At 39.7% G+C, this 15,121-nt stretch overlaps 1 protein-coding gene across 1 annotated transcript; it reads right to left on the bottom strand.

Moving 5' to 3' along the window:
* Positions 1 to 11,985: 11,985 nt before the first annotated feature.
* Positions 11,986 to 14,862, bottom strand: LOC141632325 (uncharacterized). The gene is made up of 3 exons (XM_074444881.1): positions 14,698 to 14,862; positions 12,778 to 13,079; positions 11,986 to 12,577 (listed from the first exon to the last, which is right to left on the bottom strand). Exons 1-3 carry the CDS (start codon positions 14,860 to 14,862, stop codon positions 11,986 to 11,988), a joined length of 1,059 nt encoding a protein of 352 aa, XP_074300982.1.
* Positions 14,863 to 15,121: the final 259 nt, after the last annotated feature.

Here is a 15,121-nt window from a genome sequence, read left to right as displayed (position 1 = left end):
TATAGAGTGCAGACTGGAGGGTCTGGGCAAGAAAGTCAGAAGTCAGCAAGGGAAATCCAAACAAAGTAAAAAAACAGGTAGAAGATGAAGGGCATTCACCATGAAGGCGTTGTGCACGTCATTCTCAGCCATCTCCTCTGGGGAGAACTCTGAGAATGTCTCCTTCAGAGGAGGGAAGAGCAGCTGGTCGATCTCCGGCCAGTATGGTACCTTGTCAACATTCCCAAAACCCTCTGGGAAATGAGCAGTAATACCTCCGCTAGATGAAGCACGAGGACTGACTGGAGGAGTAGGCGGATGATGAGACAACGAGTCAACCTCTAAGGGCTCGGGTGCAGCCAAACTGGAAAACGTAGGAGGAGTCTGGAAGGAAGCAGCAGGAGCACTCCTCTTGGAGGCAGAGGCCACGTCAGGGATGGCAGAAGGTCTCTTCCTTTTGGCGCTTTGGAGGATGATTTCTAAAGGATCAACTTTTGAACCTGCAAGCAGATGTAGTCTCTGGCGTCAGGACAACTAAGGCATTAATAAAAGTTGCCAACTGAAACGATTATGGTACGCTCACCAGAAGACATGCTGTGAGCTGATTGAAGAGGGTTGGAAGAGGAAGCAGGTGAAAAACCAGGGAGCAGGTCTGGGAACTTTCTCTCAGATTCAGAGATACTGAACAATTTCTTTGCAGGCGAGATCTTGGCACCAATGCGGGTCAGGTCACAGGGGCCTGCACGAAGACGATGATGTAAGCTAGTAAGCAGCGAGATAAAGTAAATCAGGCGACAGGAAGTCTACTTACTCGAAGTTATAACCCATTTCTCGAAGATGTAATCGGCAGAAGGCTGGATGGAGTCCTTCCTCACAAAGAAGAAGTCCTTAAACCATTTCTCATCACGGGATTTGGACACGTGTCTAAAGGGAGCCTCTCCACGGCGCCGAAATGAGAATTGACCCCTACCCAGGGACCTGATGTTGTACATATGGGCTAGATCGCCCAGAGTGATAGAGTTACTAGTGTTCTGACCGGCGGCCAGGGAGTAAAGAAGAACCCTCCAGATGGCGGCAGAAATTTGTGCCATGGCGAAATTTTTCGTAAAGATGAAGTCTTGGATGACTTTGGGAAAAGGAAAACGAAGGCCATATTTAAACGGGTACAAATAAAAGCAGATCCATCCGGGACGAAGGGCGTCGGCTTTCTGACCCGGTTCAGGGATGACAATATCCATCCCGTCACCAAGACCAAGCAAACCCTTGATCGTGGGAATGTCAGCAGCAGTCAAAGCAGAGTTGCAGTCATGGGGATACTTAAAGATTCCCCGAGAAGGAAAGGTTGGGTCAAGGTTGCGGTCAGCGGGTGCGGAGGTTGATCGAGTTTTACCCATGGTGGAAAAGAGAAAATGGAAATTAAAGGAGAAAAGGGGAAGAATACCTGGTCAAAGAGACAGAGGGGAGTGGAACAGTGAAGCCGGCAAGATGAAAGAGGAGGGAAGTTGAGGGTTTAGAGAGAGGGAGAGTTTTTGAAATGGTTTGGAGTAAATGAAAGTACAAAGTGGGGGTTAGGATTATAAAGAGGAGAGAGGGAGTAGGGTGCAAGAAAAGAGGAGTGGGGCGGCTGACGTGATGGAGCTGCATGAAAAGAAGTTCAAATGACGACTTAGGGTTTTAGCATTTGATCACGTAAAATCCTTGCTCGACACCTCGAAGCGTACCTCACAAGAAATTTTGGGCAAAATGTTTGGGCTAAAAATAGCACAATAAGGAAGGCCCACTTAATGAAATAAAAGGCTATGGGAGGAGTGATAAGGAGGAAGGAAGCCCGTAATTAGGAAAAGGGGGAACGGGCTAAAAGAGGACCACGGGCCCATCAGATGAGACGTCTGGATTAAGGAAAGGCAAGTTAGGGAGAAGTTAGGGAGAAGTTAGGGAGATCAGGGAGAATCGGGGAAGGCGGCCAAGTATGGAAAGAGTTCTTATGGAAATTATATCTCCTTTCCATAATCAAAGTAGGACATATCTAGGGTTCTCACCCTATAAATAGCCAAGGAAGCAAATCAAGAAGGACATTCAACAACGCATCCACACACATACTTACGCTAAGGCATTAGCACATTCTTATACCCAAATATACATCCGTCCAAGATCTTGCAGGCCTGACACCTCACGCCAGCGGGATTAGTTCTACGTTTCAATTGTAATCGTCCTCCTATTCAAGTATAGTGCGATATTTGGCAGGGTACCGTCCCTCCCGCGGTTGTTCCCACATGGGGTTTTCCGCGTCACCAAATCTTACGTGTCAATTTACATTACGCATTTTATTTCTCTATTTACTTATCAACATACGAACAATCATACGATCAACCAACGAGTAAGACCGCATTGACCCTAATCAACCAATTCGGTAAAAAAATACCTAAACAACCTCGTATACTTGGAGTATGACGAGATGTTATAAATCGAATCTTTGAGAGAAGTCTCTATATAGCCACATAGTTCATTAGTTAGTACTCAGGAAGTACTAAAGATATGAAGCTAAGCATTTAGAAATGAGATGGATTTATGTGCAAGGAGTTACACAAAAACCATATTCTAAACACATAAGGATGGTTAGAGAACCATCTTGGCTATATTATTTAAGGATGATATCTGCTAGAAACATCCTAGGCAGTTGAATAATGAGATATACATAACGGAAATTGAGTACACTGAGATATGCAAGAAGGAAGGGATGATATTAGGATTCGGTTTTGTGAATTGGAGGAACTATGGTAGTTCGTTCCAATAACTGAAGGTCCTATCCCTACTCACTATGAGGACAGTAGGAGCAATTCTAAGGCAAGAGAGCCTATGTCTAGATTGGATCTAGACACGTACTCAAAAGTTTTATAATAAAAGTATATAGTAAGGTTAGGAAAGTGCAAAGTGTTGCTAAGACTTACTAACCAAAATCTTCTCATAGGCTTAGCATGATAAGTCATGCCATTTCAATTGAATTGAGATGATCAACTATATACAAGATTAAAAATGAATTATAGATTATGTATTAATTGATATTTTATCAATTTTACATATGTGATAATACATTCATCGTTTCAGTTTTATACAAAACTCTTTTCTCTAATACTTTGTTTTTCCAAATAGGTTGTCGAGACAATGTTAAACCCTATTTAAGTGAACTGGATTAACATAGTATTGGCCCCTAGTTGTTTATATGAGGTGACGTCTCCAAGTGACTAGAGTGTGATGCAATTGATGGCAAGTTTAAGTGTCATAGAGTCATAAGAGATGACTAATCGATCACATAGGCAGACTGTATGGGACACTCTGTCGGGCAGTGACCGATTATAGAATTCTGGTAATTTTTATAAAGCCTGGTCATGGCGAGAGCTACTATAGTATTCTTATGAGTCGATTCTTTGACTAGAGACTGTTCACCTAAGTTGGCACAGTTTCTGATTGGCTTTGATTTATGCTCGACGACTGTCGTAACTGAGGTCAAATGGGCATCTTTTGGGTCATGATGAGCTGTGGCTATTCAATGGGAATAGTGCGATAGGAATTGTCCACCCCTTGTTAGGGTTATCTATGAATCTCAGGGCCACTCGAGGAGCAGTGAACTGAAAATGCGTGGCCACGCTCGGAAGGTATCTACGGTAGATAATTTCGGTCAGACAGTTACTCTCCAGATCGAGGAAACCACTCTAGATATGATCAAATGCAAGTGCGACCTGCAAGACACCTTTCATTGAGTGGGAGATGATGTAATAGGAAAAGAGAATTGGTGACGCACACTTGTCTCGGACAAGTGGGAGATTGTTGGAGTAAGTGTCCTCAACAATAGTTCGATCACATTAATAGATCTCATATAAGAATACGTAAGGGATGATTCAATTTTATAGTCAACTGATCAACATTAATCGGTAATGATTGGCTAACTAGAGTTTAACATTACTGTCGTTTGACCGTGGTGATCAGTTGATCCCTTAAGGTCACACCTATAGGACAATTCCCTTAATAGATTAATTAATTAATTGTATACCGATACCGATTAATTAATTCCTTAAAATTGAACAGTTTATGATAGTGAGTGAGAATATATATATATCTTATTGTAATTTGATTAAATAAGATTCATTTTAGTAATTAAAATATTTTATTACTAAAATTGATTATTGTTTATGAAATAATTGAGATAAGAATGAATAGTTAATTATAATTACAAAATATTGTGAATTATATTAACTTGACCAATTTTATACACAAGTAATTATGAATTACTAGTAAATTTGTTATTTGTTATTCGTAATTTAATTAATTTATATAATGATATTTAATTGTTAAATATGCATTAAATTGATTAATAACATGTTACATGCTACATGTGACATATTATATGACAATGTTACAATTGAAAAACATAAAATGGATGTCAATATTATGGGTGGAACAATTTTTGGAGGGTATTTGGGTGGATTGTGTTTATTTTATTTTGTATAAAAAAAAAACATAATGATCACCCTATGCAACTAGAGCTCACCCTACAAATATTGATAAGACAAAAATTGCAAAAGGTTGAAGGCATGCATTGGTCCCTATTACCATTACTACCCACCGGTTTTTGCTCCCCTCCATAGAATAAGAATTGTTCTTATTCTTATTTTCATTCACACACAACAAATGATCCTTATCACTCTCTCTTTTTTCTTTTCTCTAAAAATAGTTTTTAGCTCACAATTTGTTCATAAATTCTAATACTAATTCTACATTACTAGTGTAGTAATATTTATATTATTAGAATTTTATTTGAGGATCTAATATAATTAGCTAGTTAATAATTTTATTAGATTCAAGGGTAAGTCTTGGGTGCAATCAAGAGGAGAATTTCTACTTTGAAATCATGGAGGATCATCCAATATTATGAGCTCAAGATCAAGTGTAGGAAGAAGTCCTACATTTGTGCCCATTTTTGTCCAACATATAATGTAAGAAATATGTTTTTCTTCTTATTTTGTATAAAATCTTCTTTTATGCAACTAGATCCACATGACATAAATTATGATTTATTTATGAAAATTAATTAGATGAGTCTAATAGGGGTATATGAACCTAACATAGAGATCCCCATGACACCCCATAGTAACCGGTTCAAACTATAGGGCGAGTTCGCGACTTTAGGACGTCTCCCAAGTCTTTGCATTAGCTCCTAAAACCTCCTATTCGGGTTAATTTTAGTTTGACTCTCTAAGTTAATTATATTCATTAGTTACAGGTTCCAAAATCGCCGCTCTGATACCACTTTGTAACACCCCCATACACCAAGGTGCCTTACTAAGACCACTTAATCTATGAGAATACTACCATCTCGGTTTCCCGAGGCAAGGTATATCAAATAGACCATCAAAGAACGTACTTTAAATAAATAAGTTTAAAGTGATTACATGCAATCCAAAAATGAAAGATACAAATAAACTTTTCCAAACCAAAATCCAACTAAATAAATAAAAATGTCTCGATAAAACAGCGGAAGACTACTAGCTGGCTCGTGGTGACTCATCTCCAGCTAACCCTCGCGCATCTAAGTCATACTTGCTCAATTACTGCTCACCATCCACGAGTGTATCACCACAGTTTTTAAAACAATTAAACGGGGTCAGTTACAACATTCATAATATAAGATAACACAACAACAAGTACACAGTCACATTCCTCCAACACCGTCACATCACCAATCATCTGGCTAGCCTGAAGGTCTAGCCCTGCCGGATTACCATTCGCAACCAGTAATCCACACCGCCAGTGGGGGACCGCAGCGTTTCCCACCTAAGCCCCGCTCATCTCCATCGAGCGAACAACCCATGTTCCTTAATGTGCACATCCCCTTGTGACGGTAACCACAAGGGGCGAATCAAGGGCGTGAAGACACTCCCGAAAGTGATTCCGCTCAGCCGAGGGCGCACCTTGCGAACCACAGACAATCAACAACAACCAATTACAATATCAACAATACCAAATCAATTACGATATAATCACATGCCAACAACCAACAACCATCTTAACATCATGTATACATTAACTGAGTTGGGAAACCCTACCTTGAATGCAATCACCACAAATCGACACAAGCAGCGAATCAAAAGCGTTCCTATAAGAAATTACCTCCTATCAACATATAATCATATAATTACAAACCATCATCAATAATATTCCCAAACATCCCAGATTACCCAAATAGGGTTTAACCAAAACTAACGAATTAACATAAAAACTATACTAGGATCTTACCCACAATACGACGGTCTCAATGGTATAAAGAACTCTACAATCCGACGACTCTAGGCCTTTGGATTTAATAGCAATGCGAGAGAGGATTCAACGTTGTTTGTTTTCTCTTTGAATGTTTTAGAAAAAGATAAAAATTTAAAGAAACTGATGAAAAGTACTTTATATATCATTTCATACGTTGCTATCAAACCCGGCCAAAAACCCGTATAAACCAACGTACTCGATCGAGGTACCCTTACTTGATCGAGTATCCACCAGACAGAACACTGTCCATAAAGCAAAACTAACTTACTCGACAGAGTAAGCCCTACTCGATAGAGTACCCAACAGCTCATAAAACCGTAGTATTACACAGAGGGTCATGAAAAGGCATTTAGAGAACTGAAACACTATCTCAGCACGCTATCTCTACTGTCCAAACCAGAACCAGAAGAACCCGAGTCTCCATACCTATCAGTAACCGAGGCAGCAGCCAGCATCATGCTGGTACCCAGAATATTACTTCAAGTCTCTGCATCCTGTAGAGACCATGTACACATTACTTGAAAAACTGACTATTGCACTTGCTATAGTCTTCTATAAATTGTGTTGTTATTTTTAGTCTCATGCTATCCACGTGATAACCACCTACTCCCTGAAAGCTATTATGAGCAAACACTAGATATCATAAGGGATAACCAATTGAACCACACAACTAAGTCTGGCACCTGAAAGTCTGGTACCATTATAATGGAGACATGAGTAGGTCTGGTACCCACGAGGGCAGCAGGAGTGGGACCTAATCGTCCAAGCTTGCACCAGCCTTGAAAGTAAGGCACCTGAGAGTCAAACACCTGAAAGTCTGGCACCTAAAAGTCCGGCACCTGAAAGTCAGGCATCTGAAGAAGTCAGGCACCTGAAAACAACCGAAACTAGGCAGGTCCCCGATCGGCAACCAGAACCTGGAGGCAGACGCCCTCACAACCTTGGGGGCAACATTCAAGCCATGTATCTTATTAACTATATATACCTATCATATTATATGCTATAATTAACGTTAAGCGAAGAGGAAGAAGATTCATATCCATCGGCACATACGCTGCCCTGAGATAGTTTGTCAATTTGTAATCTTATCACTTTATTTCTTGCAGGACCATCATAGGATCTCCCTACCCCGAGTGTTGTTGGCTATGCCATCTGCTAGCTCTAGCAGAAATATATCTTGTAGGACCATCATAAGATCTCCCTCTCAGCAAGAGTGGTTACTCAAGCTCCAGAACCTGCCACTCTTCCCCCCATATCCAATCATTCTGCCTCACTTCCTAGAGAACACTTCCTGCCTGCAGAAACAACCTTTCTGTATGCAGATCAGGCCACCCAGCCCGCTAGACAGGTTGCTCCGCCTGCAGCTTGCAGGACACGAATCAATGACTTGGAATAAATTCAATCAACGTACCGTCAGTATGTAAAGTTCCTATCACCCTGAACATTCAAAAGACATGCAGCAACCAAAATGTTACAGAACACATTCTTACAACAACTTCTGAAGCAAAAATCATAACAATACCTGCTACTACTAGCCTGGTCCCTTGGGGACCAGAATGTGAAATAACAAATGACCAGCAGAAATGCATGCCCTCCATAACAAAGCTTAGAAAGTCATGCCGGGGGCAAAGACTACATTATCCGTGTGGCAGCAAAAAAACAAACCAGCAGTCCACTAGGCAAGCTGAATCATTATGGAAAACCTGAAAATAAAGTTGAAAGAAACTCGGGGCAGAAAATCAAAACCAGGTGGAGCTAATAATTAGCAACCTGAATATAATAAGTGAGCCAAGGTCTAGCGCTCCTACAGGCTGAAGGTCTAGGATCCTACAGACAAGAAACCTAGTTCCCAACCTCTGTAAATTCCTCCAATCGGGAGTAAAATCCCTTTGAAGGGAATACCATCACCTTGACAGGAGTACAATCTCCCTGTTAAGACCATCTAAGGTGGAGAGTGTAGTTGGCCATGAGACATACACACTAATGACTATGCAACGTCAACTCATACACAAACCATGGAACATACTCCACCTGACAAAGTGCTATACCTGACGAAGTATAGGGACTTAGTGTACAGAGGACATTTCAGCACTCTATGATAAAAAAAAAATAAAAAAATTGTGTGTAGGACCATAGATGTGTGTCTTTTAAGAATCTATTTTACTTGATTTCTAAAACCTTTGAAACTTCGTGGAAACTCGTCTAGTTTGCGTCCTTTTTAAAGTCAGAGTGGTATGTTATTAAACCTTCTGGATCAAGATGTTGCTCTGGTACCCCATGAGATGAAACCGGGCAGTCTATACTTCTTTCATTAAGGTTTTGTTTGTGGAAGAAATGCTTTGGGTCCTAACCTTCGTTACTTGTCAGGCTTAGTACAACAGGAGGCTTCCTCCTACAAAATGCGTGGTGACAGGCACACAGTATTAAACTTACCTAACCAATTCCTACAAGACACCCTCACCAGGCGGGAGGACACTGAAAGTTGTTGGCAGTATAAGCTATGGCTCACCAACACCCGGAAACACCCCCAAGGTAGCTACTCAAACATTGGCCATTCTAAGTGTATACACTTAAACGCATGCGTGCAACATCCCAGAAAGACTTAAAACTTATCCTACAATTGTGGTTGACGCCCCAATTGGCTAAATCACATATACGCCTTTTGATTGGCTAAATCTCATATATGCCCCAGTTGGCTAAAACTTTGGTTAATGCTCCAAGCAAAACAAAGCTTGGCACAATCAAAGTGTACCCTGTCACCTCAGGCAGGACACACAACGACTTGCAAACTGCAGGCAAACATAAACACTCCCTGCCATTAGGCAGGTGCAGTCAAAGCATATCTAAATCTGCTACCAAGCAAACAATACAAAATAAAACCCGCCACCAGGCAGGCGCAAATACTTATAAGACTTGCACCCCGCAAGGCCACGTTCCCAGAACACTCCAACGGTCCTAGAATGACTTAAAACTTATCTACAGATACGTCCTAGACTGACCTAAAACTTACTCCTACCCCTTGGATAGGAACACATAATTATCATCCTTCAAAACCTGTCTTGTCCCCGCAGACAGAGACAAAGCATATAGGCATGATTGACATCGCATTCACGGCATATAAGGGTCTATAGCATGTTTAGTCACCATGTAATCTACATAATACGTTAGAGGGTCGTTGCATGCACTTGATTACTAACATTTTGCAGGTATCACCTACATATCAAGTGCACAATAAACTTGTGCCGAAGATTCCAACCACCAGGTTCACCCTTAGTGACCTGATAATAGGATGTTAAGGTCAGGTGGAAACTGCTTCTCTTGAGCATCTACCAGAAGGATCCCAGCATCCTTCGTCTGTTCCTTAGCGTCAGCCGTTTGGTCCCAGCATCACCCGTCTGGTCCCAGCGTCAACCGTCTTGTCCCAGCATCCACTAGTTGAGCCCAGCATCCTCCAGCCGAAATCCGCCTGGAGTCCGCTTGTTGAAAAAGTCTGGTGACAGGAATTTACAGGTCAACATCTGCAGAACATCAGCTTGCATCTACTTCTAGATCAGCAGAGTCAAGGAGAGCCAGAATTCAGTCTGCATCCAGAACGACAAAGTATGATTCAGCAGGAATGAGCAGCTCAGGGTGTCAGAATTCTGGGTACGGGGCAGGGATGTAGAATTATCTCAAATATATCTAGCAGGCTAGCAGGAGTCAGTCCCAATAGGCTGACAACAGCTTGCTCCAGCAGAAGTTCAGCAGGCTGACAACAGCTTGTTTCAGCAGCCTATCCTAGTAGAATTCCGGCAGCTTATTCTAGCAGGGTAGCAGCAGTTTACCAGTAGCAGAATGACGGTAACAAGCAGAATTTGAAGAGTTAATTTCCCTCCTCAACAAAGTTGAGAAGAGAAATTGGGGGCAAACTGTTTGGGTCGAAATTAAACTATTTGGCCCGGGCTAGATTGCACGAGACGAGTGGGTAACTAAATAAGCAGATGGCTCCATGACATACATGGGGGAGTCAGGCCCTTGGATCGACAAGGGAGAAATACGGGTAGAAGTCCAATGAAGGCTACGACCCGTAAAAATTAAACCCTATTTTGAGGAATAAGGCAACTAGGTGGGAAATCGGGTTTATTGGCTATAAATACGAGGGTGTAAGAAAAGAAATGATCATCCGACATCTATCGAGCAAACACGGCATATATCATCTAAACCTGTGCAAACCTACGGACAAAACAAGAAAATGGCCCAACGTGCACCATAAACACCATCAAATATTCCTTATAATCATTAGGTAATGATTACCTAATCATTGCTTTGTCTCCACCAATATCAAAATACAAATAAACCAACGTATAACAGTATGAATCCGGAGAGCAGCTATTAACATCCAATTCACGCACTGACTGTCCCGTTCGTACGTAGCGGCAATCACTCGTCAACGGATCTGAACCCGTTTTATATTGTACTTATACTCTGATTATTATATAGTGGACAATTGGCGGGAGATCGACTCCCCCCGCGATTGTTTCCCACATCGGGTTTTTCGTTTCACCAAAATCTCTTGTGTCATTATTTCCTTATTTCGATCTTTACCTTATTGACGTATATATTCCGTCACAAATCACATATAATTTAACCCCTGATACGAGGCTAAAAAAAGTACGTCACTTTAACCCTTCCGCAAATCGTACACTGTGTTTGGTCAGTTTTTACCCAAACAGGTTTGGATTCCCTTAACCTCCAAGTATAAAGACGTATGTAGTATTAGAATTAATGAGCTAGGTCGTTATTCTGTTTTGCTTGTTTTTTTTTTTTTTTTTGGTTAGAATGTAAGAATTCTATTAATAATATGAGGGCTAATTACAATTTTTATCAACCATACAACACAATTACGAATTGTTTAAACCAATTCTACTCAACTTACTACAAAAACATTACATTGATAGCCAATCTAACATTCTCCGACTCTGACACTTTTTACCAATTCTGACTTGGACATCATTCTTGATTATTTGTATAACGATCTCTGGCCGCCATACTGACTGGTTAACTCTATAGTTATTACGAGTCCACCAGAAATGGTACACCAACGCCAGCAACACAACTGCCATAAGGTCACTCTTATTCTTGCCTTGGCTCTGCCACCAGCCCTAAACATTGCATTCTGGGATACCAAGATTGCTCCACTAATTTATCAGTTGCAGGCATTGCTTACTATAGGGACAAGAGAAAAACAAATGCTCGTGTCCATCTGCAACACCAGATAAATCACAAATTACCTCACTACAGATATTCATTCTATAAAGCCCGTCCTTTGTCAATAACCTTCCTTGTGCAAATAACCAACCTATAAACCGATGCTTGGGAATGCCAATTGAGTTCCAAATGCGAGTTGTACCAGTCCACATTGTCTGCTTCTTTACCTAACCAAGTATGTCCCTTAGCAATAGAATATTCTCCATCCCTTTCTAGGCATCACTTGTCAACATAACCAGGGAGCAGTCTCTCCTTAACCCTGCAAATCCTCTTCCACACCCAGTAATTCCTTGTTATGGTTTATAATCAGTCCATTCCATAACTTTTAAATATATGCAGTGAATCCATTTGACCCATAGGTGGTCCTTCTTTTCCATCAACCACCAGACATATTTCCCTACTACGGCTATATTCCATCTCCTTAGATCAAATATTCCCAGCCCCCTATTCCTTAGGTAAACAGATTCTTTCCCATGAAACCAGTGCTGGTAACTGAGAAGATGCATCTCCTTTCCACGGAAAACTTCTACAAACACTCTTTATCTTATCCATGATACAAGATGGAATGATATAAATCCTTGCCCAGTAACTATGTAAAGTACCAAGTACACTCTTGATCAACACTAACCTCCTAGCATAAGATAGTCTCTTAGACCCCAGTGCTCTTATCATATCAACTATCATGTTAACCAACATATTGCAATCTAGAACTGATAGCTTCTTTGCTGAGATAGGGATACCTAAGTATTTAAATGGAAGTTTCCCTACTTTTAATCTAGTCAGCTCGGCAGACTTTTCCATGGTCTCTCTTGCCATTCCATTACCATATACATTTGATTTATGCTTATTCATCCGCATACCAGATGCTGCAGAGAAGGTAGAGAATGTCGTCATAATAACAATAATAATCATAAACTCCCAATCCCCTCTAGAGAAAACTAATAAATCATAAACAAAGTATAGATGGGTAAGGTTCAACTTTCTGCAAAGAAGATGATGCTTAAACCCCTCAATTTCCTGAACTCTTTTTAAAATCCTAGTCAAGTATTCCATACAAATTTTAAACAAAAGAGGAGACAAAAGATCTTCTTGCCTCAAGCCTCTCTTTCCTTGAAAAAATTTAAACATTTCTCCATTCAAAGACAAGGAGTAATGAGGAGTAGTTACACATTCCATCAACACATTAGTGAAATGATTAGGAAATTTCAGTGGCCTTAACATATCCTCATAAATTACCATTCTATTGAATCATATGCTTTTTGAAGATCCAATTTCATAATCACTCTTGTGGAGAAAATTTTCCTGTTATACAACTTGGTGAGATCCTGACATATTAGAATGTTTTCCACAATATCTCTATCCTTTATATAAGCACTCTGATTAGAGCTTATTATATCAAGAAGCACCTCACTCAATCTATTACATAAAAGTTTTGCTATGCATTTATTGAGAGTATTGCAACAAGCTATTTGACGAAATTGACTCACATTCTTGGGCATTTCATCTTTAGGTATCAGTGTAAGGATGGTATTATTAACCTGTTTAAGCAACCTGCCAGAATTGAAAAAATCGTGGTCTGTTTTAATCACATCCCCTCTAATCACCTCCCAAGTATCTTTAAAAAATTGTGAGTTGTAACCATCAGGCCCTGGGGATTGTGTGTTCTGAATAGAAAAAATTGCTTGCCTAATTTCCTCACAAGTAACTGGCTTGTTAACACAACTATAATGACATTCATTTAAAACAACCCCCTTCCTAACAGTGGGAACATGAACACTCTTCACATTGCTGCTTGTTTTTTGGAGTTGTTCGTATATGTGCCTCTATACTCCATATTCACTCTTATCAACGGTTGTTAGGCAACCGTTACCAGTTTAAGAAAACGGCATTTCGAAAACCTTTACTAAATTAAAACGAGCAACGGTTTGTGGTACCCGTTGTTATGTTATAGCTACAAGTTTATTGTGACCGTTATCATTTTCTATTATGAAAAAACGGTTTTTCAATTCAACCGTTGTCACTATTTGATTAGATTTCTCAGTTTGACCAATGTATGCAGAACTTTATCATAACTTTAATAAATATTCAATTTGACCAATAATATTCAATTTGATCAAAATAATTCTATAAATATGTCTTCATAATGTTTTCGGTCAAAATCAAAATTATCAAACATTTACTCTTTAAATTATCTCTAAATTTCTCTCTAAATGAAATATGGCTGGTGTATCGGAGCTACAATCACGTTCTTGTTACGCACAGCCTTTTATTTGCATTCTCTATAATCTCTCGGTTCATTATGATGAGAATAAAAAGTGTATAAACCCTGATTTTGGGTGGTTGATGCAAATGCTTCATGACTCTGGTTTTACTACGGTTGAAAAAGTGTACCTTGTGTTTACAAACAAACAAGGTTTTGTAGGCTTCGCTTTTATCGAATTTGACGAAGCCAACTGCCATGATAGTTTTCGTCAGGCAAGACAATTAGGGGCTAGATTTGCGGTGGAAGATGCGGGAAAAAATGACTTTTATTCGGATGATAGACAAAAAAACCCTTATATATGGATTACGCCCAAGTTGATCATCATCTGCTGAGACATTATAGGAGGTGTCACATTCTTGCCACCGTGCCTATGTCATGGGAGAAAGAGGCCATTCCACCTGCGCTGCCCGGTGATAATGAAGGGTCGATCTACGACTTGCTCTATACCGAAATTCATGAAGAGTATCCTAATACTTCATCAGATTGTAATAATTAAGTCTTTAATTATTATCTGGCATTATAAGTTGTATTTGGATTATGGCGGTTCTTTGAATTAAAGTTTAATTATTTATGTTTTTTGTTACGTTTTTTGTTACCTCATCCTCTGGAATTCACAGACAATATCACCATATACTCCCTCCATTCAACTCCACACTACACATTTCTCTCAATACGTAAGTGAAAATATATTCATGTGGTATCTTGTTTGATTCGTCTTTAGGAGTACATTAAAAATATCTAACTTTTATAATTTTTGCAAATACGTAGCTAAAAATATTTATCGCGTAAAACAAGCGTTGACAATCGTGAAAAAGCAAATGTGTAGTGTGGAGTTGAATGGAGGGAGTATGTTTTTTGTTACCCCATCCTCTGGAATTCAGAGACAATATCACCATATATGTCTCTTTCACCTTCACCCCAATCCACAGAGTTGTTTTCCCATTCCAATGGCACTGTAAAACTCTTTCTTTTTTCTTAGAATTTTGGAGATCTGGAAGTTTTTTCCTAATCTCCTTCCTCAAGAATTCATCTATCTTCTTAAGACCTCTCTTCTCCATCGTCTTCTTCCATCTCCATGGATATGGATATGGTGATGTAAATTTCTTGTCTATTTTCAGTTCTTTAATTGAAAAAAATCAGCTTTTTTTCTTGGTTTTTACCTTCTTATAGACTAGACTATAATTTACTCTCCATTTTAGTATAGGAGAGTTTTTTTTAGGTCACATGTCTTAGTTAAATATGGTTTAAATCAAGGATTAAAGAGCAAATTTTCAAGAGTTCATCTTCAAAATTGATTATACCCAAATCTTTGTTGAT

This window comes from Silene latifolia, chromosome Y (assembly GCF_048544455.1).
Source record: "Silene latifolia isolate original U9 population chromosome Y, ASM4854445v1, whole genome shotgun sequence".
NCBI classification, from domain to species: domain Eukaryota; kingdom Viridiplantae; phylum Streptophyta; class Magnoliopsida; order Caryophyllales; family Caryophyllaceae; genus Silene; species Silene latifolia.
The sequence above is the reverse complement of the archived record's forward strand: the minus strand, read 5'-3'. Positions and strand labels throughout refer to the sequence as shown.

What these genes read in the sequence shown, in the direction of transcription:
- LOC141632325 (XM_074444881.1), bottom strand. Translation starts at nt 14,862, where the DNA reads ATGGAGAAGAGAGGTCTTAAGAAGATAGATGAATTCTTGAGGAAGGAG. An exon ending in AGGTGAAAGAGACATATATG is followed by an intron (nt 13,080 to 14,697) that starts GTGATATTGTCT and finishes TTGCTTAAACAG; the next exon opens with GTTAATAATACCATCCTTAC. An exon ending in GCATATGATTCAATAGAATG is followed by an intron (nt 12,578 to 12,777) that starts GTAATTTATGAG and finishes ATACTTGACTAG; the next exon opens with GATTTTAAAAAGAGTTCAGG.